The sequence below is a fragment of the Henckelia pumila genome, chromosome 4 (genome assembly GCF_033568475.1).
Source record: "Henckelia pumila isolate YLH828 chromosome 4, ASM3356847v2, whole genome shotgun sequence".
NCBI classification, from domain to species: Eukaryota; Viridiplantae; Streptophyta; class Magnoliopsida; order Lamiales; family Gesneriaceae; genus Henckelia; species Henckelia pumila.
This window is the reverse complement of record NC_133123.1, coordinates 45,417,839-45,441,693: the sequence shown is the minus strand read 5'-3', so window position 1 is coordinate 45,441,693 and position 23,855 is coordinate 45,417,839. Positions and strand designations below refer to the sequence as shown.

General features: G+C 38.5%; 1 protein-coding gene across 2 annotated transcripts; it reads left to right on the top strand.

Annotated features, from left to right (window-relative positions):
• The first annotated feature begins 13,984 nt into the window (after nucleotides 1–13,984).
• On the top strand, nucleotides 13,985–23,175 carry LOC140864722 (SWR1 complex subunit 2-like). 2 transcript variants are annotated; one of them, XR_012144322.1, is made up of 13 exons: nucleotides 13,985–14,233; nucleotides 14,346–14,496; nucleotides 14,580–14,649; nucleotides 15,002–15,073; nucleotides 15,155–15,198; nucleotides 15,279–15,531; nucleotides 17,207–17,282; nucleotides 17,390–17,509; nucleotides 17,622–17,690; nucleotides 18,050–18,092; nucleotides 18,899–20,137; nucleotides 21,435–21,500; nucleotides 22,757–22,827. XR_012144322.1 is itself a non-coding variant. In XM_073269052.1 (12 exons), exons 2-12 carry the CDS (start codon nucleotides 14,435–14,437, stop codon nucleotides 22,935–22,937), a joined length of 1,056 nt encoding a protein of 351 aa, XP_073125153.1. In that variant the 5' UTR covers nucleotides 13,993–14,233; nucleotides 14,346–14,434; the 3' UTR covers nucleotides 22,938–23,175. The 2 variants fall into 2 exon arrangements, 1 of the variants encoding a protein (XP_073125153.1); XM_073269052.1 differs by lacking the exon at nucleotides 18,899–20,137 and having other exon boundaries at nucleotides 13,993–14,233; nucleotides 22,757–23,175.
• The last annotated feature ends 680 nt before the right edge of the window (nucleotides 23,176–23,855 follow it).

Here is a 23,855-nt window from a genome sequence, read left to right as displayed (position 1 = left end):
GATCATCAAAGGCTGATGATAGATTAGCACTTGTTTCTTGAGTTTTAGATTCCTCAACATCTTGTTTCACAACCGGTGGTTGTATTTCTTGTTCTTGTAAAACCAATGGTTTTAGCATATCTTGTTTATGAGAAACCCAATGGTTTTTCTATAGCCTTCACAATTGGCCCTTGAATAGCAGCCCATAGTTGTGTTTGAGCTTGCATACATCCTGTAATTCGATTAGATACTTTGATCCGATCAGCTTGTTGTAACCTGCCAGCCATTTCAGCATTAATGGCTAACTGGTTGAACTCGTTTTGAAGCAACCCAAGGTGTTCCCTGAGATGCCTCTGCATTTTCATGATGGAATCCACGTCACTGCCTTCCATCTCTTGTTAAGAAATCTGCAAGAATATTTTCATGAGATTTAATAATAACAATATCAAAAATATAATTTTGACATAATGCTTGCCATCTTAATAACCTAGCTTTCTCTGGTTTAGATTCAATCTTATTTTTTAGGAAAGCTTTTACCTGCGTGTTATCAACCTTCAGAGTGAATTTTTTAGCAAGTAAAAATAATGACCATTTTTCAAAAGCCCTTTTAACTGCATAAAATTCCTTCTCATTTATATGTCATCTAATGGCCTCAGATTCTGAAAAAAGACCGCTACAGTATCTGCATGGTATTTTCCCATCTGGAGTGATCTTGGTAAGGACTACTGCCCACCAATCGTCGCTGGCATCCGTAAATAATACCAGATCATCTTCATCTACGGGTATAGCCATTTTTGGGAGATTCTTACATATCTCTTTTAATTGGTTTATCCCTTTAGTATGGTCATCGGTCCATATAAACCTAGCATCCTTTTTGTAGTGACCCTTACCCGGATCACCTACTAAACAGAACTTAGGCATGCAATTAACTTAATTAAACAGATATCAGAATAAAACTGCGGAAACCATAAACTTTATACAATCCCAAGTAAAGGAATCTGTAATTTATCCAAATAATATACAACCAAATCGAATAGCTATATCAACCCAAATAACAGTAATAAAACCTAGACGAAGCTCCAGCTGGTCAACCACTGACTAGCCCCTCCTGGATCCACCCTCCTCGTCCAATCGCAAACCTGCCCCATGGAATAGGGTGTCCAGAAACACAGAGTACGAGACGTGAGCATAAAACGCTCAGTACGAGAGTATGAGTATACATGCATGCAAAGTGAACTCCCTATAGACTCGAGGTCAAGGATCAGATAACAGAGACAGACCGGGACCTGGTATGTAGCACGCTGTGCCGTCGCTTCAGGAGGTGGCTCCCATACCGAGATAACCGTGGATACGCCGGACCCAAATCGATGAAAGTCCATCCACTAACAGGATAGGGTACAACCCTACTAACAGACATCTCGAAAGAGATACAACAAGATGCAAATGAATGCAGCATAATATCATGGAATATAAATCATGCAGTCACATAATACAAGAATACTCAGTCAGGATATCTCGAACAGTACTTTCGTACCTCAAAACAGTGCAAGCTCTACCAACTCTAGGTCCACGCCTATAGTCTGCTCTACACTGTCAAATGGTACTACTATCATTAAAGTGCTCTAAAAGCCTTAACTAAGCTATTGCATACTCCTAAATATTTATAGGAAGCAAAGGCTATACCTTCGTCCGTCGTTAGCCCTTTGATGTCGATGCCTCCAAAACTTGGGCACAACTCCGCTACGACTACCGAACGCCTCGCCGACCGCCGGGTCAAGCCTAAGAAGGCTAGAACAACTCGAATAGACTAGAAAGGAGAGGGAAACACTCGGAATTGGCAATTGGAAATGAAGCCTCGGCCCTCTATTTATAGACAACGATCGGAACTTCCGATCCTTGATCGGAACGTCCGATCCTGCCATCGGAGCTTCCGAAGATCCTGATCTGCCACGTGTCAAAATATCACTTGTTGACTCCGGATAGGGGTGATCGGAGCTTCCGATCCTGATCGGAGCTTCCGATCTAACCACACGTCATGCCTGATGTAATGTCATCGGTGCCTCCGATCGCTCATCGGAGCTTCCGATCCTGTTCGGAGCTTCCGATCGTGCCTTCGGAGCTTTCGATCCGTCCGATACCCAATTTATTTAATTAGCATTAATCCTTTGATTACTCAATTAGGGTACGGGCTACTACATTCTCCTCCACTTAAGATATTTCGTCCTCGAAATCAGATCTTAAGTACCGAATGCAATACAGAAATCAGAAACATTCTTTATTCAAATCCAACGTTTACAGAGTTTGCAACTGAATACAACTAAAGAATAAAATCAAAACAACTCAGGATGGTCTTCACGCATCCTGTCCTCAAGCTCCCAAGTAGCTTCCTCAGTACCTCGGCGCTGCCACTGAACTAAAACCAAAGGAATGACTTTGTTCCGTAAAACCTTATCCTTATAATCCAGGATACGAATAGGTTTCTCAACATAGGTCAAATCCTTGTTCACCTGAATCTCAGACCGCTGCAGAATATGAGATTCATCCGCCACATACCGTCGCAAAAGAGATACGTGGAACACGTCGTGAATACTGGATAGATGCGGTGGCAAAGCTAGTCGATAAGCCAAATCGCCAATGCTCTCCAAGATCTCAAACGGACCGATAAACCTGAGAGACAACTTGCCCTTAAGGTCAAATCTGAGAATCTTGCGGAAAGGTGACACTCTCAGAAACACTTTCTCCCCGACGTCGAACTGCAAAGGCCTACGCTTGATATTAGCATAGCTGGCCTGACGATCCTGTGCAGTCTTAATCCGTTTCTTGATTTGATCAACAATGTCTATCGCCTGCTGGATAAACTCCGGTCCCTCAGCCTGTCTCTCCCCCACTTCTTCCCAGAAGAGTGGAGTACGACAACGTCGCCCGTACAACGCCTCAAAAGGTGCCATCCCAATACTAGTATGGTAGCTGTTGTTGTACGCGAACTCGATCAATGGCAAATGATCCTGCCAGGCTGAACCAAAATCCATGACGCACGCTCTAAGCATATCCTCCAAAGTACGGATAGTGCGCTCTGACTGACCATCAGTTTCCGGATGATAGGCAGTACTCAAACTGAGAGTAGTACCCATCGCACGCTGAACACTCCCCCAAAATCTAGAAGTGAACCTGGGGTCCCGATCGCTGACAATGCTCACAGGCACTCCATGAAGTCGAACGATCTCCTGAATGTACATCCGTGCCATGCGATCCACAGATTACTCTCGGCTATAGGCAATAAAATGCGCTGACTTGGTGAGTCGGTCCACCACAACCCAGATAGCATCACAGTTCCTCGGGGATACCGGCAAATGGGTCACAAAGTCCATTGTGATAAACTCCCATTTCCATTCAGGAATAGGCAGACTGTGAAGCAATCCTCCAGGTCGTCGGTGCTCTGCCTTGACCTGTTGACACACCAAACATCTCGAAACAAACTGATAAACACTGTGTTTCATTCCCTTCCACCAAAAACAAGTACGTAGATCCTTGTACATCTTGTTGCTCCCAGGATGAATACTCAACTTAGTGCGATGTGCCTGAGACAAAATCTCCTCTCGCAACTCTTCATCCTGCGGAATCACAAGCCTACCAGACAAACACAGAAAACCATCTGACTGATAATGAAATCCAGACGAGCTACCCTCGTTAGCTAGACGAGCTAAACGCTGGGTCTTCGAATCAGTCATCTGAGCATCTCGGATCCGCGAATACAAGGCTGGCTCAGATAATATCGCAAACATCTGGATACTCTGCATACCTTTCTTATGCTTGAAGGTATAACCTGAAGTACAACAATCACTGATCGCACTAGACATCGAATAAGTCTGAAGTACGGATAGTCACACCTTGCGACTCAAGGCGTCAGCGGTAAGATTAGCAGCTCTCGGATGGTACTTAATCTCGCAATCATAGTTCTTAAGCAAGTCCATCCAACGTCTCTGCCTCATGTTCAACTCCGCCTGAGTGAACAAATATTTGAGACTCTTATGGTCGGTGAAGATCTCAAATTTCTCGCCATACAGATAATGACGCCAGATCTTCAAAGCGAACACAATGGCTGCTAACTCCAAATCGTGGACTGGATAGTTGTCCTCGTGAAGCTTCAGCTGTCTAGAAGCATATGCGATCACATGCCCATTCTGAGTCAGAACACAACCTAACCCCTGAAGAGAAGCATCAGTGTATACCACATACCCTCCAGATCCTGACGGTAATGCCAACACCGGCGCAGAAGTCAACCGCCGTCGAAGCTCACAGAAATTCTCCTCACACTCGGAGGACCACTTGAAATCCACTACCTTGCGGGTAAGCTGCGTCAACGGTCGAGCTAACTAAGAGAAGTTCAGAATGAAGCGACGATAATACCCTGTTAGACCCAGAAAACTACGGATCTCAGCAACTGTCATCGGACGCGACCAATTAAGTACCGCTTCAATCTTGCTTGGATCAACAGAAATCCCCTCCCTGGATATGATATGGCCAAGAAAGACCACTCTATCCATCCAGAACTCACACTTACTCAGCTTAGCGTACAACTGCTCATCTTGAAGAGTCTGCAGTACCAACCTCAAGTGAGAAACATGCTTTTCCATATTACGCGAATACACCAAGATGTCGTCAATGAAGACCACGACAAACTTGTCCAAATACTCCCTGAAGACACGGTTCATCAAATCCATGAATATAGCCGGCGCATTAGTCAAACCAAATGGCATCACTAGGAACTCGTAATGCCCATAGCGAGTACGGAATGCAGTCTTGGCTACGTCCTGATCACGGACTCTCAACTGATGATACCCAGATCTCAAGTCAATCTTGGAGTAAACTGACGTGCCCTGCAGCTGATCAAACAAGTCATCAATACGAGGCAATGGATACTTGTTCTTCACAGTGACTCGATTCAGCTGCCGATAGTCAATGCACAGCCGCATCGACCCATCATTCTTTTTCACGAAGAGAACAGGAGCTCCCCAAGGAGATACACTAGGACGAATGTACCCCTTGTCCAAAAGATCCTGTAGCTGATTCTTCAACTCACGCATCTCTGACGGAGCCAGACGATACGGTGCTCTAGAAATAGGCGAAGTACCCGGCATCAACTCTATGCCAAACTCGACTTCCCTAACAGGAGGAAACCCGGAATCTCATCAGGAAATACATCTGGAAATTCATCCACAACAGGAATGCTCTCTATCCCAATGCTCTCAGTGGACAAATCAACTGCATAGATAAGGTAGCCTTCCCCGCCAGACTCTAGAGCTCGACAGGCTCTCAAAGCTGATACCAAAGGCATCGGAGGTCGCGCTCCCTCACCATAGAAAAACCAACTCTCACTCCCCTCCAGATGAAAGCGTACTAATCTCTGATAGCAGTCCACTGAAGCTCGATAGGTAGTCAACATATCTATTTCCAGAATGCAATCAAAGTCATCCATCGCCAGGACCATGAGATTCGCAATCAAAATGTTACCCTCAAACTCTAAAGGGCAACCCATCACTAGACGCTTAGCCAAAGCAGATTGGCCCGTCGGAGTAGAAACAGACATCACTACGTCTAGTGCAATGCATGGTAACTTATGCCTCTTAACAAAACGTGCAGAAATGAAGGAATGAGATGCACCAGTATCAATAAGTACAAGAACAGGTATACCATAAAGCAGAAATGTACCTGCGATGACTTTCTCATTCTCCTCCACTGCCTGATCATGTCTCAGGGCAAACACCTGGCCAAAAGCTCGTGGCCTCAAATGAGAACTCCCAGCAGACTGTCCCTGCGACCTCTGCTGTACGGTGGCCTGAGAACCAGATCCTGAACCAGATCCAGAACCGCCTCCCCCAGATAGTGGACAATCTCTCCGGATATGACCAGTCTCTCCACAATGGAAACAAGCTCCAGAAGCTCTACGACACTTGTCGGATGGATGGTTCTTCTCACAGTGATCACATTTGTCCTTCTTACTGTAACGGACAACACCTCCAGAACTAGAGGAAAAAGAAGATCCAGACTTCTTGAAAGATTGGGCACGGGGACCCAAAGAACTAGCAGACCTCGACTGAGGGAAAGACCTGTTTCGCCGAATGCTGTCCTCCGCCTGGTGACAACGGCTCACCAAACCCTCGTAGGACATGTCGTCGCCAACCGCCACACGGTCATGGATCTCAGGGTTAAGGCCCTGAAGGAACAGATTATACTTCATCTCTGAGCTATCAGCAATCTCGGGGCAATAGGATAGCAGATCAAAGAACCTCTGCTGATACTCATCAATAGACATGGCTTCCTGTCGCAGACTCAGTAGCTCGCCTGCCTTCGACTGACGGAGTGTAGGAGGAAAATACCGCTTTTGAAAAGCTGTGCGGAACTCGGCCCAGGTGGCCACTCCTCTCGCCGCAATAAAGGGTGCAGAAGTAAACCTCCACCACCTACGGGCTCGCCCATCCAGAAGATAGCCAAGGGTCTCCATCTTCTGCTCCTCGGTGCAGTGGAAAGTCTGAAAAGTCGTCTCCATGCGGTCTAACCAGTTCTCCGCATCCTCCGGAGACTCACCTCCAACTAAGGGCTTAGGACCCATAGCTAAGAATCGACGCACAGTGAAACGCTCGTCGTCATGATGATGATGACGCCGTTCTCGACGAGGCTCCCGGTCGGCATCACCCCAATGCCCACCAATACTGCCATGAGAACTCCGATCGTCACGATTTTCCATCTACAAAAATACCTCATGATGAGACTAAATCCCAAGAATTCTTTTGCATGCTCTGATACCATAAATGTAGTGACCCTTACCCGGATCACCTACTAAACAGAACTTAGACATGCAATTAACTTAATTAAACAGATATCAGAATAAAACTGCGGAAACCATAAACTTTATACAATCCCAAGTAAAGGAATCTGTAATTTATCCAAATAATATACAACCAAATCGAATAGCTATATCAACCCAAATAACAGTAATAAAACCTAGACGAAGCTCCAGCTGGTCAACCACTGACTAGCCCCTCCTGGATCCACCCTCCTCGTCCAATCGCAAACTTGCCCCATGGAATAGGGTGTCCAGAAACACAGAGTATGAGACGTGAGCATAAAACGCTCAGTACGAGAGTATGAGTATACATGCATGCAAAGTGAACTCCCTATAGACTCGAGGTCAAGGATCATATAACAGAGACAGACCGGGCCCTGGTATGTAGCATGCTGTGCCGTCGCTTCAGGAGGTGGCTCCCATACCGAGATAACCGTGGATACGCCGGACCCAAATCGATGGAAGTCCATCTACTAACAGGATAGGGTACAACCCTACTAACAGACATCTCGAAAGAGATACAGCAAGATGCAAATGAATGCAGCATAATATCATGGACTATAAATCATGCAGTCACATAATACATGCATACTCAGTCAGGATATCTCGAACAGTACTTTCGTACCTCAAAACAGTGCAAGCTCTACCAACTCTAGGTCCACGCCTATAGTCTGCTCTACACTGTCAAATGATACTACTATCATTAAAGTGCTCTAAAAGCCTTAACTAAGCTATTGCATACTCCTAAATATTTATAGGAAGCAAAGGCTATACCTTCGTCCGTCGTTAGCCCTTTGATGTCGATGCCTCCAGAACTTGGGCACAACTCCGCTACGACTACCGAACGCCTCGTCGACCGCCGGGTCAAGCCTAGGAAGGCTAGAACAACTCGAATAGACTAGAAAGGATAGGGAAACACTCGGAATTGGCAATTGGAAATGAAGCCTCGGCCCTCTATTTATAGACAATGATCGGAACTTCCGATCCTTGATCGGAACGTCCGATCCTGCCATCGGAGCTTCCGAAGATCCTGATCTGCCACGTGTCAAAATATCACTTGTTGACTCCGGATAGGGGTGATCGGAGCTTCCGATCTAACCACACGTCATGCCTGACGTAATATCATCGGTGCCTCCGATCGCTCATCGGAGCTTCCGATCCTATTCGGAGCTTCCGATCGTGCCTTCGGAGCTTCCGATCCGTCCGATACCCAATTTATTTAATTAGCATTAATCCTTTGATTACTCAATTAGGGTACGGGCTACTACACTTTTTTAACAAATGACTGAACACCTTTCTGTACATTGCTAGATTGTTAATGAACATCCCTGCAAAATTAACTACTCCAAGAAAACTTTGGAGTTGTTTTACATCTTTGAGTTTATCTGAAAAATTCTTTACCTTTTTCACAATATGGGGTTGTAGAATTATTCCAGTTTCATCAATCTCAATACCGAGGAATTCAATTTTCCTCGTTGCTATGACTGCTTTCTTTTCAGATAAAACCAGTCCTTCTTGTTTACAAATTTTAGAGAAAATCTCTAAGTGTTTAACGTGTTCATCTATATTTTTTGATGCTATAAGAATATCATCAATATAAACAAACATAAAGTTGAAATAATCTTTAAAAAGGTTATCCATCTTTCTTTGAAATATCTGGGGTGCATTAGCATAACTTCCCAAATATAGTGTCCTTGTGGAGTAGAGAAGGCTGTGAATTTCTTACTTCCTTCTTCCATTCGAATATGGTAAAATCCAGACTTACAATCAAATTTTGAGAACACTCTAGCATTTCGTACACAGCTAATTAGGTGTTCTCTACTCGGTACGAAGTACCCATCAAACTCCAGGATTTTATTAATACTTTGGTAGTTAATAACTAGCCTGGGTTTCCCTCTTTTTATTTTACCATGATTTCTAACCAGAAAACCTGGGCTGCTATATAGTGAAACTCCTTCTTTGATTAACCAAGGTCCAAATGTTCCTTGATAATCATTCTCATATCCCTTTGATCTGTTATGTTCATCGGGATAGGCTTATATCTGACGAATTCATACTTTTTGCCTTCCTTTAGAGTAAGACTGGATTTGAGTTGATTTCTATCCCACCATGCCAATGGATGCTCGTTGTAACTTTCTTTGAGCCTTTTTTTAACATCTTCAAGGGATACTTTATTCTCTAACTCTATATCTCTGTGATTTAGAGTTACCTTGAGAAACTCCATATCCTCTGTTTGGAGTTCTTGTTCTGTTGTTATTTTCAACATGGTTTCTCCAAACCTTCTTGGATCTTCATTTTTTGGTGAAAAAGTTGTCCTTTATCACCACGCTGGCTGCGAAATATTATCGGCAATTGTCGATAAAAAGCAACCTTGAGTCTTTGAACGATAATTTTATGCTCACAAATTGTAGTGAACATAAGTCTTCTTGACTCATTGTCTTGTGTGTACTTCTTAAAAATTTGTAAGAAGTTATTTCCTAACAGGATATCAGCTCCTGTATCATGGAAATAGATTGGTGGTGTTTTTACCTTGTACCAAGGTGTTTGACCTGCACCTCCCATAAGGATCTCTGCTTGTTTTATTCCTTTTCAAAGAATTAAAATTCTGAGAGAGAAATCTCGTCCAGCAATTTTTGGCAATTCCTCTTCACATTCTTCAGGGAAGACTCCTCTTTTTGCTGTACAAATTCCTGCTCCCGAGTTAATATAAGCTGCAAAATACTCAGCCTTATATTGTTCATATAACATCCCTATGGGAATGTATATGGAGAAAGGACTTCTTGTCATTTTTTAAGGGATTACTAAATGGCCCCGCCATTTTTAACAGACTGTGTTGTAACTCAGTAATCCGATTAAGACTATTTACCTTTAGTTTCCCTAAGGCCTCAGAAGGTAGAGTATGGTTACTCCTTTCTACTTCTTCAATGCGTTCTAGTAAATCATGTTCATGACTTACTAATTTCAACTGTTGCTTCTTCCTCTGTCTGTGAACAGAGTTCTCGAATCTGATTAAGGGATTGTCCCTTATCCAATTCTCTTGGTTTTCCATTTCGTAGAATTCTTATTGAATTCTCCAAGTCTTTTCTTTTGCCATGAACTCTATTCCTTTTTCAAGGCGTTTCCATGGTTTATGGTCCTCCAAGAATTCTAGACCAAGAATGAGTTGATCTATTTCTTTTCCTGGAATTCCCCAGATTTGAACTTCCAATTCTCCAATATTTATCACTCCTTGGTAAGTTCCTTTTTCCTGTTGTTCCAAATAGTAAATCGAGTTACAAGGGAATAAGTTCCGATGACTTGTAATTTTGAATACTATTTTCACTTCTTTCCATCCTTCTGGAGATCTAAGTTTTCTTATTATAGAAAACTCTTTTTCTTCTGGTAGAATTTCTTGAATGGGAGATTTGTCCCATCTCCTGCTTGTCATTCTGTCTCCTTGGAAAGATAACCTTCGGGGTTCTATTTTAAGGTCTCTGTATAGAACCGGTATGTCTTGAATTTGAATGTCTGTTTCCTGAATTAAAGGAAACTCGATTCTTTCCGGATATATTGCTTGAGCAACTTTCCCAAAGATCTCTGGAATTTCAATGAACTCATTTCTAATAAATAATTCAGAATGGTGAGTATTAGAAAGAGCATATGAAATTTGATACGTAATAGAATATGACATATTACCTTCCTTCATTAGTCTTTTTTCCTTGAAGTTTTGATGCAAAGTCAAGGCTCGACTAAAATCTCTATTAGCTAAATTGTAGGCTATTCTTGGATAAATAACTCCCACAATTTTTCCTGCACATAAATTTCCCGAGATAGTTCCTAGAACCGCATCTTGTATATTCCCCATTCTTTTATCGCATACTACGATATCTATGGTTGAATCTATTCCCTCTTTAAAAGTAGCCTTGATCATAATCTAGATTGCTCCAATATGAATCCAAGACATTGTCTTTGCTACTTCTGCTTTTAATTTCTGTAATTCTTCTCGAATTTCTTCAAAGGGAATTAACTGCATTTCAATTTGATTACTGGTTAGTTCCATAGAGATCGCCATTTCCTTTCTGGATACCTTATAAAGCAAATTATGTCTTCTTTGTCTTAGCCCTAGGTTTCCTAAGACTCTTTCAACTTGTCCTGCCAAAAATCCTTGGTACTTCTGTAATGTTGGATTTTCTCTCATAATCCTTTGGACCATATTATAAGATATCGTGGTTTGACTAAAGAACCCAGCCAAACTTTCATGTGTTTCATGGCGAAACACTTCCTCTTTACTCTGATTCTGATTCTGATTCATCTTCAAAAACTTCTCGACTAAACAATATCTCTTCTTCGTATATGCTTTCATCTGAGGGGATATCCTCAAATTGATATACTTGAACTAGATCTTGAAAGAAGACCGCATCATCCATATCTGGTGTTGCTTCAAAGAGTTTAACTCTTTTTTTCTCGTTTTCTGGACAATTTGTAGATATATGTCCTCTTGCTCCACATGTCCAGCAGTTGCAATCCTTGAAACTTTCACTTGCTCTTGTATGAGTTCTTCTGAAAGTTCTTCTTGATGGTGTTCTTCCCCCCTGATTTGTGATGAGCCTGTTGCTGGGGATGTTCTTGTAGGTCCACTTCTTCTACCTGATCTATATATAGGATCTGGCCTTTTGTTTGGACCAAAATGTTCTTGGTTTCCAAGAACTTTTCATTATTTTATTATAGGGATTATTTCTGAATTTCTTCCTTTTAAATCCATGTGATATGTTTCCAATGATCGTTGGAAGATCATTTTCTCTACAACACAAAGGTGTACGCTTATCTATACCCCTTATTTTCTTGTAGTTCTTTTGTAATGCTGCCATATGGCACCATTCTGCTAATTTTTCTTTCAAAAAGGAGGCACGTCTTGCCAATGTATCAAGATTGCCTGGAACATATTCTTTAATCAGCATTTGTCTCCAGGGACTTGGCATTTTTGCAAAAAATAGCTGAATAGCTATATTTTTCTCGACTCCCAAATTCCATTTGTATTTAGTGAATAACATAATGTATTCATCAACTAAGCAGATATCATGTAACTCGAGGCTATAAAGAGCTTGAGTATATCTTCTCTTTTTCTCTGTATCTTGATTATTGAAATAGTCTACCCCTATGAATTGTGCTTTAAATAGGGTGGCCATTCTTTCTCCAATCTCGCTGAGGGATTCTCCTGCTAAGATTGATTCCTTAGTTTCTGGCATAGTCATCTCCCATGCGATCTTAACAGATCCCATTAGACTCATTTCTAGAAGTTTAATGAATCCTTCTTTATTGAGATCTAATGTCCCTGCTGCTATTCTCATAGCTGACGTCCAATCATCTATAAGATCTTCTCTGTTTTTGAAGTCCAAAATATCAAGGTTTAACATAACCCCGTAAGAATGTATTGGATCTAAAACAGTTTTTCCGTAAGGAGTTTGATGGAGTGGAATTTTACTCCTTCTTGATCTGGTTCCCGCTGGATGTGAATTTTCTCCAACCTGGAACTCACTATGTGGTTCTTCTGTTTTAACCACATATCTTAGGGGATTCCCTATGGGTTGTTCACCCTCAGGAGAATTCATTTTTAGATCTACTACTTTGAGATTCGCAAAAAAATTCGCAAGATCTTGTAGATCCTCGAGATTTAATCTTTCTAAAGTAGTCATCAGATAGTGTTTTTCTCTGATACTACTTTTATAAGATTAATCATCATTTCATCATTGGTTAAAGGTTTTTGGACCATTTTGGTTTTACCTTTCTGATGTAACAAAGGTTCGGTATCAAATGAGAGTGGTAACCTTCCTCCTGTATTTCCTTTTCTAGAACCCGAAGTGTGTTCTAGATTTATGATTTTATTTTGAAGATCTTTTAGGTTTCCAAGAATTTTTTATTGTTTCTTAAGGATTTCTTCAATTTGCCGAGGTATTTCTTACAGCTGATTGCTGTAATATTGTACCGTCTTTTAAATTTCTCTAAGATCTCCGGAGAGTTTAGAAGAATCTGGGATAATCTCTAAAAATTGAGAGTTAGAAATCATTTTTCTTTATCTTTTCAAAATTAAGAGCATTAATCACAACCCGTTGTAAGTAATCTATTGTGAATAGATTAACTTGTTTATAGGATTTCATATGAATAAAATCCTCTTGATTCAAACCTTCGTTTGAAGTCATCTTTTTTTAAAAAAATCTTCTCCTCAACAAAGAAAAGCATGAATTATCGAATAATATTATGTCTGAATAATTAACCTAAGGCTTTGATACCATTTTTACGGATAATTCTTTGTACCATGAATAAGCACAAAATCTTCAGATTTTAGCATAAAATTTTTAGATTTTAAGCATAAAAAAGCATAAATCTAGTACAAGAATTAAACAATTAAATATTCAAATTTTGTGGTCCTAGGGAGCTATTGCAAAGAATCTTATGGGTAGAGAGTTAGGGCAAAGTCAAGTTTTGATTTGAAAATTTATCACCAATTTACTCTTAATAAAACGTCATTGTGTATCTTTCATGTATTATTTATTTATTTTTTTAAAAACGGGTCTCACAGAGCACGTATTCTAACAATTGAATTAGCAAAGTTAAATCGTGCAAATCTATAAAAACACAAGACCATGACACCTATTAAATGTTCACGTGATGTTTTGGTACAAAGAACTCATCAAATTAATGAATATTATATGATCAATAAATTTATTATTTATAATTATCATCCTTTTACTTTATTTTCTTCAATTTAAAAAGTAAAAATAAGTTTTTTGGTTCATTAACTTGTCCATGATTTGGTTTTGGTCAATTAACTTTTTCGATGTGGGTTTTGGTACATTAACTTTTCGTTTTCAGTGATTTTTGGTCCAACTTCATTCGTGTCAACTCTTGATTGGTCCAAAATGATGACGTGGACCAATCAAAAGCTGACACGTATGCAGTTGAACCAAAAATCACTGAAAATGAAAAGTTAATATACCAACATCGAAAAAGTTAAAGGACCAAAACCAAAAAAAGGTAAAGTTACTGGATCAAAAAAATATTTTTTCATTAAAAAATATGCAAATTATTTATTTATTTTTGAATGAAACACATAAATAATCTATTCGTGCGAAATTCGCTTAAACGTAGAAAAGGGGTTTTTTTCTTAAAAAAAATTATACGGTATAAAAGGAAAAAGCCAGAATTTTCAACTTCTACAAATGCACTTGAAATAAGTGCTGTTTTGTAGTGTGGGATTTGGCAATTTGCATTTAGGGTTCATGATTATGTGCGCATTTCTGTTTTGATTATCTGTCTCCCAGATCCTGAATCACTCCCATTTATCCCACTTGAAATTGAGCCGCCGGGAAACGCTACTGTAAAGGACGGTGTGGGACGAATACTTTCCGGTGATGTCAATGAACCAATAGGCTGGTATTATAAAGGAAGACAACTTTTGAATTCGATTTTGTCAAATGAATTATCTTCGCATTTAAATTCTCGTTTAGATACGATGGGTTTTATGTGATGTTACTTTTTGTTTCAGTCAAAAAGAGAGAATTTTTGTCTCAGAAACGTATTCAGTTCGCTGTTTCGGTTCGAGGGTTGAAGAATTTATTTCACTTGGTGAAGTCGATGGATTTGCAGCAGCCCCCTGTTTTCCTTGATCGTTCCACTCGGGGAACCAGAGGCAAAAGGTGAGTTGACAAGTTTTGTATGGTCTTATTTTGTATGAACCTAACTGTACTGAAATGAGACTCGTTTGAAATTTATGTGCTAGGATGACGAAGTTGCTTGATGACGAACTTGAAGAGGACGAGGTCTTCTGGAATCAAGATGCTCTCAAAGAGGTAAATGGTGGAAAACTTGGTTTTGCCATGAAATAGTTTCCGGGTAGTTGGTTTAATTGGGTGCCTAACGGTTATCACGTTGTACAACCTCAAAATGAGGTTTTTGCTTCATGCTATTAAGACCATTTGGTGGAAAACATAAGATAGACAACCATGGTAATATTAGATATAAGAGTAAAGAAACAATGCGTTATGAGTGAAGGTGCTTAGTCATTTGAGTCAATAGAACATAAATTTAGACATTTATATTGCTGAAGAGCTTGTTCTGCCTGATTATTGCATGAGACTCAAGTATTTGTATTCATCCTTCCAAATTCTTATTGGACCGAGTTTTCTTTCAAATTATTTCCAGGAAGATAATGATGTCGAATACGAGGAAGAAGCGGAGGTTGCTGATGTTTACGATAGTGATTTTGATGATGATGTAAGCTCTATATTTTCTTGAGGTCATCGATTTCATCCTCGTCTGTTTCCCATCCTGATCAATTTGAGTTGGTTTTTACAGGAGCCTGAAGCAGATGAAGAAATGGAAAATGAACCAGATGAGAGGTCAGACTCTTTCTTCTTCAATATATAGTGGAATACATCTTCTTGCGTTATGTTCTGACTTGCTCCATTTTTTTGAGAAGGACAAGGACGAAAAAGAAATTAATATTTCCAGGAAAGCCACCCACGAAGAAGAAGAAAAACAAGGCGCTGTCCATGATAGAAAAGGTACCTGAAGATGAGAAAATTTCAGAGCAGTTCACTCCCGATGAACATCATGAACTTCATGACGATGCCGAGGAGGAGAAAATAGTCAGAAAATCAACCAGAACTTCTGTCATTATCAGGCAAGCCGAGAGGGATGCTATACGTGCAGCATTGCAAGCTACTACGAAGGTATTGTGTAATTACAATAATCAACTTTGTTTCAGTTTTATGATAAGGATAGGTAACCAAACTGCTCTGCGAAATGAACTAGAATTCAATTGTGATAATTTTCCAAAAGGTGACTTTGTGTGGTGCAGCATTTACTTTCGCGGGGTTGGAAAAAAGCCTGTTGAATATGGTACTAAATATTTGATGTATAAATTTAGAGAGACTTAAGAAACATTTGGTATTAAAACTTGGAAATATGTTGTCTTTGAAATTATTTACAGACACGGGTTTGGAAAGATGATGTCTTTGAAATTATTTACAGGCACGGGTTTGGAAAGATGTGGTACTAAATATCCTGTTTGTATAGTCTTACTGGAAAATGACAAGGACTTTTGTGAAGGTCTAAACATGAGACCGGGATGTGATTTCTAGCCATTTTTAAAAACGAAGTGTGCTGGAAATTGTCTTCGTTATTATTGTCTGAGAAAGAAGGAATCTTATGGAGTATTTGACACGTCAGAGGGCTTTCACGAAATATTGGGGTCAAAATGGATATTGTGCTTAATCTTTGCTTTTGTTCGATGTTTGAAAAAAAAAAGGAAATCTGAAAGGATAAATCGTTGTCTTTTGCTTATTCCTGGATTGTGTCATGGAAACTAAGTTTTTTTTTTACATAATTACATGTGTGTGTGAAATTGAATGTAGTGAAGATGAACAATTGGGGCATGTACCCAGGGCTCTTGTGCATCTGTGGGCATTAGTTTCATGCCTTAGTACTTAACCACAATCATTCCACCCTTAACTCGTGTCGCGAGAATCAATCATTTCTTTTTACCTTGTGTGTCATGCCGACCTTGGCATCTCTTAATGCTGATCTGAACATGCTTTTGAGAATGCCAAGTACCATAATAATCTTATATCTTATAATGAAGAAATTTCTGATGTTATTTATCTTAAAGTTTTGGCAATGTTTGTTAGGTTCTATGTGATGTGTTGGTGTACATCCAACATTAAAAGCTACCTCAGAAAAATCAGCGGAGTACCGTTGCACTGCAAAAAGAAACTGCAAAAAGAATCTATTTCATAGATAACTGGGAGAAATGAATGATAGCTATAACTGCTGTACTGTGCATTTTTTTCCCTGCAATCGTTCCCTATTTTTCAGTTAGAATATGTTTCTGAATGTTGAAATTATCTCGATAAAAGAGTGTAAAATTCATCATTGCATCTATAAAATTAAGAAGCATGTCTATAAGCCATAATGCATTAAATTTCCTCTTCATTATTTGCATTCCTTAATCCAAGTTGTGGAAACTTTCAATTCTGTATCCAGACTACAATGTTCACTATTTACAGGAGGCTAAAAGGTTAAAACTCTATGCATTATGCATCCTTAGAGCTTATTGACCAGGAGAAAACTACAGTTTCTCATTTGAACCTATGATAAAATATTAAAACGGTGTATCTCCCTTCTCATTGTGTCATTGCCCATCTATAATCTTTCTTTCTTGTCATCCAATAATTAACACAGTTTTGCAATTGTTGTCAATACTGGTCCAGTCAAGAACTTCTGTGTATTTTACTTTCAAATTATATTACCTTCAAAAACTTGTTTTAACTCGGCATGGTATGTAAAGAATATACAAACCCTAAACTAGTTATTGTTTTCTGAACACTTTTTTTTTTTAATTTCCAGCCAATTAAAAAGAAAAAGGAAGGTGAGGAGAAAAGGATGACCCAAGAAGAGATGCTTCTGGAAGCAGCTCAAACAGGTGCATTTCATGATATTCCGCATAAAAGATTTTATTTATTTAGTTTAAAGTACCATGCTAGCTTAATTCTGCTTTTCAGTTGTATTTCATTAAAAAAAATTCTGCAGAAATCATGAATTTGAGAAACTTGGAGAGGGTGTTAGCAAGAGAAGAAGAAGTGAAGAAAAGAGCTATTGTGCATAAACAAGTTTATAGTGGTCCCAAGATACAGTATCTCTCTAAAGATGGCAAGCCTCCTCTCCTCACTTCAAATGTCTCCACATTCAATTTCTCGCAGAACAATTTTATAGTTGTTCAAAATCTTTTTGATTGAACAAGTGAATGGAACATTTGTTATAGGTTCCTCGTATCTAAATTTCACGGGAGGATCTTCATTTCAGTCAGAGATTTCAACCACTCCTATTCCATGTAAGAGAGAATGCCCATGTTTTTAATAAGTTTATTCTATGCTAATGATCACATTCATAATGTCTTCGTGCATTTTACTTGCAGCAAATTTCAGTATGCTAAAGTTTTCTGTGTCTTAACCCTTTAAGCAAATGATGAGCTTAAATTACTTGAAAATTTTAAAATTGTGAAAAGTAGTTGTAAGTGTTATTCGGTCTACTGACCCCCTTCTAGGCCATCTACGCCGCTCATTTCCAGAACAGATTGCATTTCGACAATTACCTAGATTTGCCATTATTAACTTTTACTTATAGGTCAAAGGTTACATCTGCTCCCTAGTCCCATGATGAGTTATTGATTTTATATTCGAATATTTCCAGATCCAGAGAAGGCATTTTGTGTCATTACTGGGCTGCCTGCTATGTAAGTACTTGCTTTTTTTTTTTTTTTTTTTTGAAAATGAGTACTTGCTTTTTATGAACTCAGAAAGCTGCATTTTATTGCATACATATGGTAGTGTTTGTAAAACGTGTATTGCCTTCTATGATGTTTGCCCTTATTAAGTGTGTAAACAGGCATTAACAATCAACCTATAAGCGTCACCTCATTTTCATGTTCATAATCATTCATGTGAAAAAACTGACTCTTGGTGATCAATTAGAGCATCTACATTGGTTGTTTTTTAGGGTGTTATAACGACCAATTGGTGTAAAACCAATGTGCGTGGGTGTTATAACACTCAAAAAATGCCACCTTAGCGAACGCGTTCAAACAATTGATCGAGTTCAAATATTTTTTAAAAAAACGCAGTCAGAACCAAAAGTGTTGCACGTGAAAAATGCGCAACCGGGGGCATGGGGTAGGCTGAGAGGGGGTGGCCCACCCCACATGGGTTCCCATCCCCCTTTTTATATTTAAAAATAATATTTTTATTTTAAATATCCCAACAGTTATTTTAATAAATAATGTATTTTATAAATCTGAATCAATAAATAAATTATCTAGAATTCCCAATGGCTAGTAACGGCTATTTTATTAAAAAAAGTAAAAATCATCAATAAATACTCATCAATTTCTAGAAATTATTTCATTCATCACAACATAACATTCTACATCATAAATCTCTCCCAAAATCACTCTCTTCTCTTCTATCTTCATCATCACAATCTCATTTACTTATTTATATCTTTAATCCCATTTTTTTTATCTGAAGTTGATGAAATTAACAGGGGATTTTTCACGCCTGAGGAAAATGTATCTTCCCAAAATTCACAAATTCCACCGAATCATCAATATTCTCCCTTTGTTTCTTCTTTACAATATCCACCCCAATTTCCAAATTTCCCACTTGTTCCAAATTTCCAAGGTTTTGGAAATTTTTTTAATCATCCAATTAATGTCCCACGAGCTCCATATCAAATTACTACACCCGACTATTGGCAAAATATGAACAATTCATCTTTCAAGTCGTCTTATTTTTTTGGACTTTCTAATCCACAAGCAACCGGTACTCCAATGGAAAAAGAATCGACAACTCCGACTTCTGTCCCGGAGACTCAAGTGACTGAAGGTGACTCTCCAATTGAGCTTGCAAATTTCGAAAAGGCTGATTCAGGTGCCGAGGTTAAGAGAAAACGGTCAGCTTGGGGAAAGGTTGAAGACGAGGTATTGGCGAAATCGTTTGTCTCTATTAGCGATGATCGAATAATCGGCAATGATCAGAAGACAGATGCTTTCTGGGGGCGTGTTGCTAGCTACTACAATGAGCATCGTCCTACAGGCTCACCAAATAGAAGTGCAAGTGTGATACGACCGCACTGGCACAATACGATCCATAAGAAGGTATATCGCTTCAACGCGCATTACAATAGTGTTTACAGTGCGTATCGAAATGGTTACAGTGATGAGAAAATATTACTGCTTGCCTATGAAAAATATCGCAAGGAAAATAATGGCACTGCATTTAATCTCGAGCATGTGTGGAGAATTGTGAAAGATAGTCCAATGTTTACTCCACAATCCTCTGATCACATTATTGGCGCGAAGAAGGTGAGGACCTCTGAGTCGGGTGCAAGCAATACCTCATCCAACCAAGATGCGAGTGTAGGTATAGACCTAGCTAAAAAAGACACTCGTCCAATAGGTCACAAGACATCAAAAAGAAAGGGGAAATACGAAGCGAATTCGGCCATGGAGAGTATGATAGAAAAATGGGACAATATGTTTGCAAAGTTTACTGAGTATACAAGCATGAAAAATGTTGAATTTTCTATGAAACAAAAACAACTCGAAGTGGAGGAGATAAAAGCAAAAACTGCCTTGGCCAAAGTCCAGCTAAAGGAATATGCAATCCTTTCAAAGGACACTTCGCAAATGACAAAGGAGCAGCTTACCCTTCATGAACGTTTCTGTCAGGAGATCAGAGGGAGATGGAATATGTAAAATGTGTACTCAACCTTCGAATTTTGGTATTATTTCATTTTCAGTTAATGTGATTTTCAATTAATGTAATTTTCCTTTCAACTAATGTAATTTTCAATTCCCCTTTCAATTAATATAATTTTCTATTCGATTAATGGAAATCTCCAGTCAATTAATTTAGTATAAATCAAGATGAATAAGTGGACAGTGAGACTCCTAAATAATAGGTGTTAATGTTAAAATGAATGTGGGTGAAAGGGTGGTGGTAATATAATGGATATGTGAAATGCGAATCTCATGCCTTTTGAATATGTGACATTGGTTCAAATATGAACCAATGCAGATGCCCTTAGTCATTCCAAAGTAAATTGGAGATGGAAGTCAGGCTTCTTTGCAAACAACCTGCTAGGCATTGAAAAGTTTGTATATAAGGACAAGAAAAATTCTGTGTTTGGTTCATTTATCTTGTGAACATATTCAAATTGTCTTTCATGAACAAGCACAAGTTGTCTTGGGGAAGCTTGGTTAGTTAAACTACATGGCCTTGGCTGATATTGATAGACATCTAATATGTATGTTTTTTTTCCCTTTGCACATCTAAGGGTCTAAAGGAAACTGTTGAAAGCCTGAGTATATGAAAACTAATTATTGTAAACATCTAAGGGTCTAAAGGAAACTGTTGAAAGCCTGAGTATATGAAAACTAATTATTGTAGAATTTTCATATTAGCACTAATTTAAAGACCTTTTCAAAGTATCGTTGAATACCATGAAAAGATAAACGGTGTGATGTAGCAATTGAATATCTACACACACACATATCTCGATGTTATGTAGGCACCTTTCTTTGTATGTTCCTCTGTTGCCAAAAAAGAGAGAAACTTTATCTGTTCATCACCCAAATGCTATATTGTTACGATCTCTCTTCTTTTGAAACAATTAATGCCACAAAAGAGATGGAGAAAAGAATGGATGAAAGTAGAAATTAGAGTAACTATTAATGGTATAAAATTGGATATATTTTATTTTCCCGAAGTTGCCTTTGTACAGGAAACACTCCCTACCCTAGGGCCAAGCTAAAAGCTAGTTTAAATACTCGAGCAAAAATAACGGAATGCACCCCATCTCTCTCCTTCCTCTCATTACTACCCTGTATCTAGATTATTCCTAGAGTTTCTGGGCTTGTATCACCAACTTGTTTGAATCTGGGCCGTAACATATATCCTAATGGAGTATCAGGTTCCTATAAACTCCATTTTACCTTGAATATGCTTGTTTTTGCAACTAGAATCATATGCTGGAACAAATTTTGTAAATGTGTATTTTCACTTGCTAATAATTGCAGTTACCGTGATCCAAAGACTCAATTACCTTATGCCACTAAAGAAGCATTCAAGATCATCCGCGAACGGTTAGAAATTTTTCATCTTTTATGAATTTTTGTTTACACTAAAGAAGCATTCAAGTTTCCTGTAACAAGGATATGTTTGTTTTCCATTAAAATGCTTGTGAAAAACTTTGCAATTGCTGGGTTCAAATCTTTTTATCCCTTGTGATCGGAATGAGAATAGTCATTAACAGTGTTATTTGTTCCTTGCACCTGTATGGCTATATGTTAACTCTTGGTTATGTTTCTTATTTCGTGTAGTTGAACCCTAATGGACAATATATTAGGACTAATTGAAGTTTTATTATATTTTTCTTTATTGCTTTCTTATTTTAACTTTAAACTTGGACAAAAACTTTACTCACTATTAAGAAACTAGATGTATTCTTAAGCAATTAATAGACTACATTTATATTTCCATAATTTGTGGTTTAACCTTGTTCAGATTTATTGATTGGTATCATGCATCGTCCTTAATACGTTAATGCGTTGCTTTGTCAGATTTAGCAAAATTATAATGGTTTTGATCGAGAAATTTTGTATGTAGATAAGAAGGGAAGGGGAATCAAGGAATCTTGAGTGTTAAAATTGGATACGTGAACCAACATTTATAATCCAAGTTAAAGGCAAGAACATAGATAAGAAGGGAAGGGGAAGATGTGGAAGCTCTAAAGTTGAAATTAGACGTGTTCATCAACATTCGTAATCCTAGTTCAAATCAAGAATGCAGTCCTATTTTTTTCAAATAGGATCTATTGCAAATTTTTTTTTTAAACATACAGACTACAGTAATACGATATACATGCAGTGGGGAATAGCAATAACTAGAAATAGTGATTTTCGTGATGAGAAATAGTGATTTTCAGCTTCTCATTATCTTTTTTAATTATAATTCAGAATATATGGTAAAAGAAAAGTGGAGCCTCAAATCATATTCACTCCAGGTGTTATTTCTTCCAAATACACAATGGTGACTTGACTTTAGTGTTTACTTATATCAAGTAATTTGAATTTATTGTTTTATCGAGCCAATCTACCATGTTCCAACGCTTGGACAGTTTTCATTTAGTTGCACTTGCACCCACACCTTCATTAGTCGGTGGTTCAGTTTTTAGCTCCTTATCATAGCCCTTTCTAGTTTCTGCTGTAGTGCAAGTTCAATAACTTCCTCTAGCCACGGCTACCACGCATACTCGAAAATGAGCCCATGCATTCACTGCAACAAGAAGTGAATCATGAAGTTTTTACAAAGAACTTCAACCTTCTCTTCTGTATTATAGGTTTGCGGGAGAAAGGAGCTGCAGTCAGGACAGTGGGGCATTGGTGGGACTACTGTCCCATGCAACTTTCGAACGAAAAAGAAAGAGATCAATCATTCCTCACCACAGGGGCACGTCTTCCTTTCCTCATCCTGGTCGTTTCCGAGGAATTCCTGCGCTTGAAATTCAAGACTCGGACTAACCGTGATGCCCGCGGATATGTTGATATGTATATATACTCACAGTCTCACACTCACACTTACAAACTAGTACGTACGTGTTAGCTGAATGATGTTGATTAATTTTGCCATTTGTGGAGTTGAACTAATTTTCAATTTTTGTGTAGGCAGAATGAGAAGTGTTCGGTATTTTATGTATCATTATTTTTCTTGGTCCAAGTGATGTTACATTTAGAAATCATGTGCTTCTCGTATATAATACCAGAAAATATCTTAAAGATACTGTAAACACTTCGATAGCTTTGTTGATTCACATTGTATAATCAAGACGACCTTAAATATATAGTAAAATTATAATTAATTATATATAATTATAGATGGTCTAAGGGGCAGACTTCTCTTGGGGCAGACTTCTCTATTTTATATAAATAGAGAAGTGTTGTGAAAAAGTAAAAATTTACGGTAAAAAGTAAAAACTCAAAAACTCAAAATTTATCAAATTCTACACTTTATAAAATTTTTCTCTCTTCACAATTGTGTTTTTCTACACAAATGGAGAGACCTATTTATAGATCTCAATTGGAGATTAGTCAAAAATTAATACATCATTAATTACATCATCACACACTAATTTTCAATATTTTACAACTCAATTTTCAACTTTCAACCTTCAACATTCAACAATAAATAATAATATATATTTATATATATTTTCAACACTCCCCCTTGTGATGATGATCATGATAGAATGACTATCTCCATTACGTGTTGTATACTGCCTCGTTAAAAACCTTACTAGGAAAAACCCATTGGGACAAAAACCATAGTAAGGAAAAAAGAGTGCAGCCACGTAAACTCCCCCTGATGTCAACATGAATGATTCTTCACATATTTCGTAGATTGCGCATCCCAATATTATAAATGTGTTTTCTGAATATCGC

Excerpts from the sequence above, each read along its gene's own strand:
- LOC140864722 (XM_073269052.1), top strand. The coding sequence starts at position 14,435 with ATGGATTTGCAGCAGCCCCCTGTTTTCCTTGATCGTTCCACTCGGGGA. Across the intron at positions 14,497-14,579 it reads CGGGGAACCAGAGGCAAAAG|GATGACGAAGTTGCTTGATG; the intron begins GTGAGTTGACAA and ends TTTATGTGCTAG. Across the intron at positions 17,691-18,049 it reads TTCAACCACTCCTATTCCAT|ATCCAGAGAAGGCATTTTGT; the intron begins GTAAGAGAGAAT and ends GAATATTTCCAG.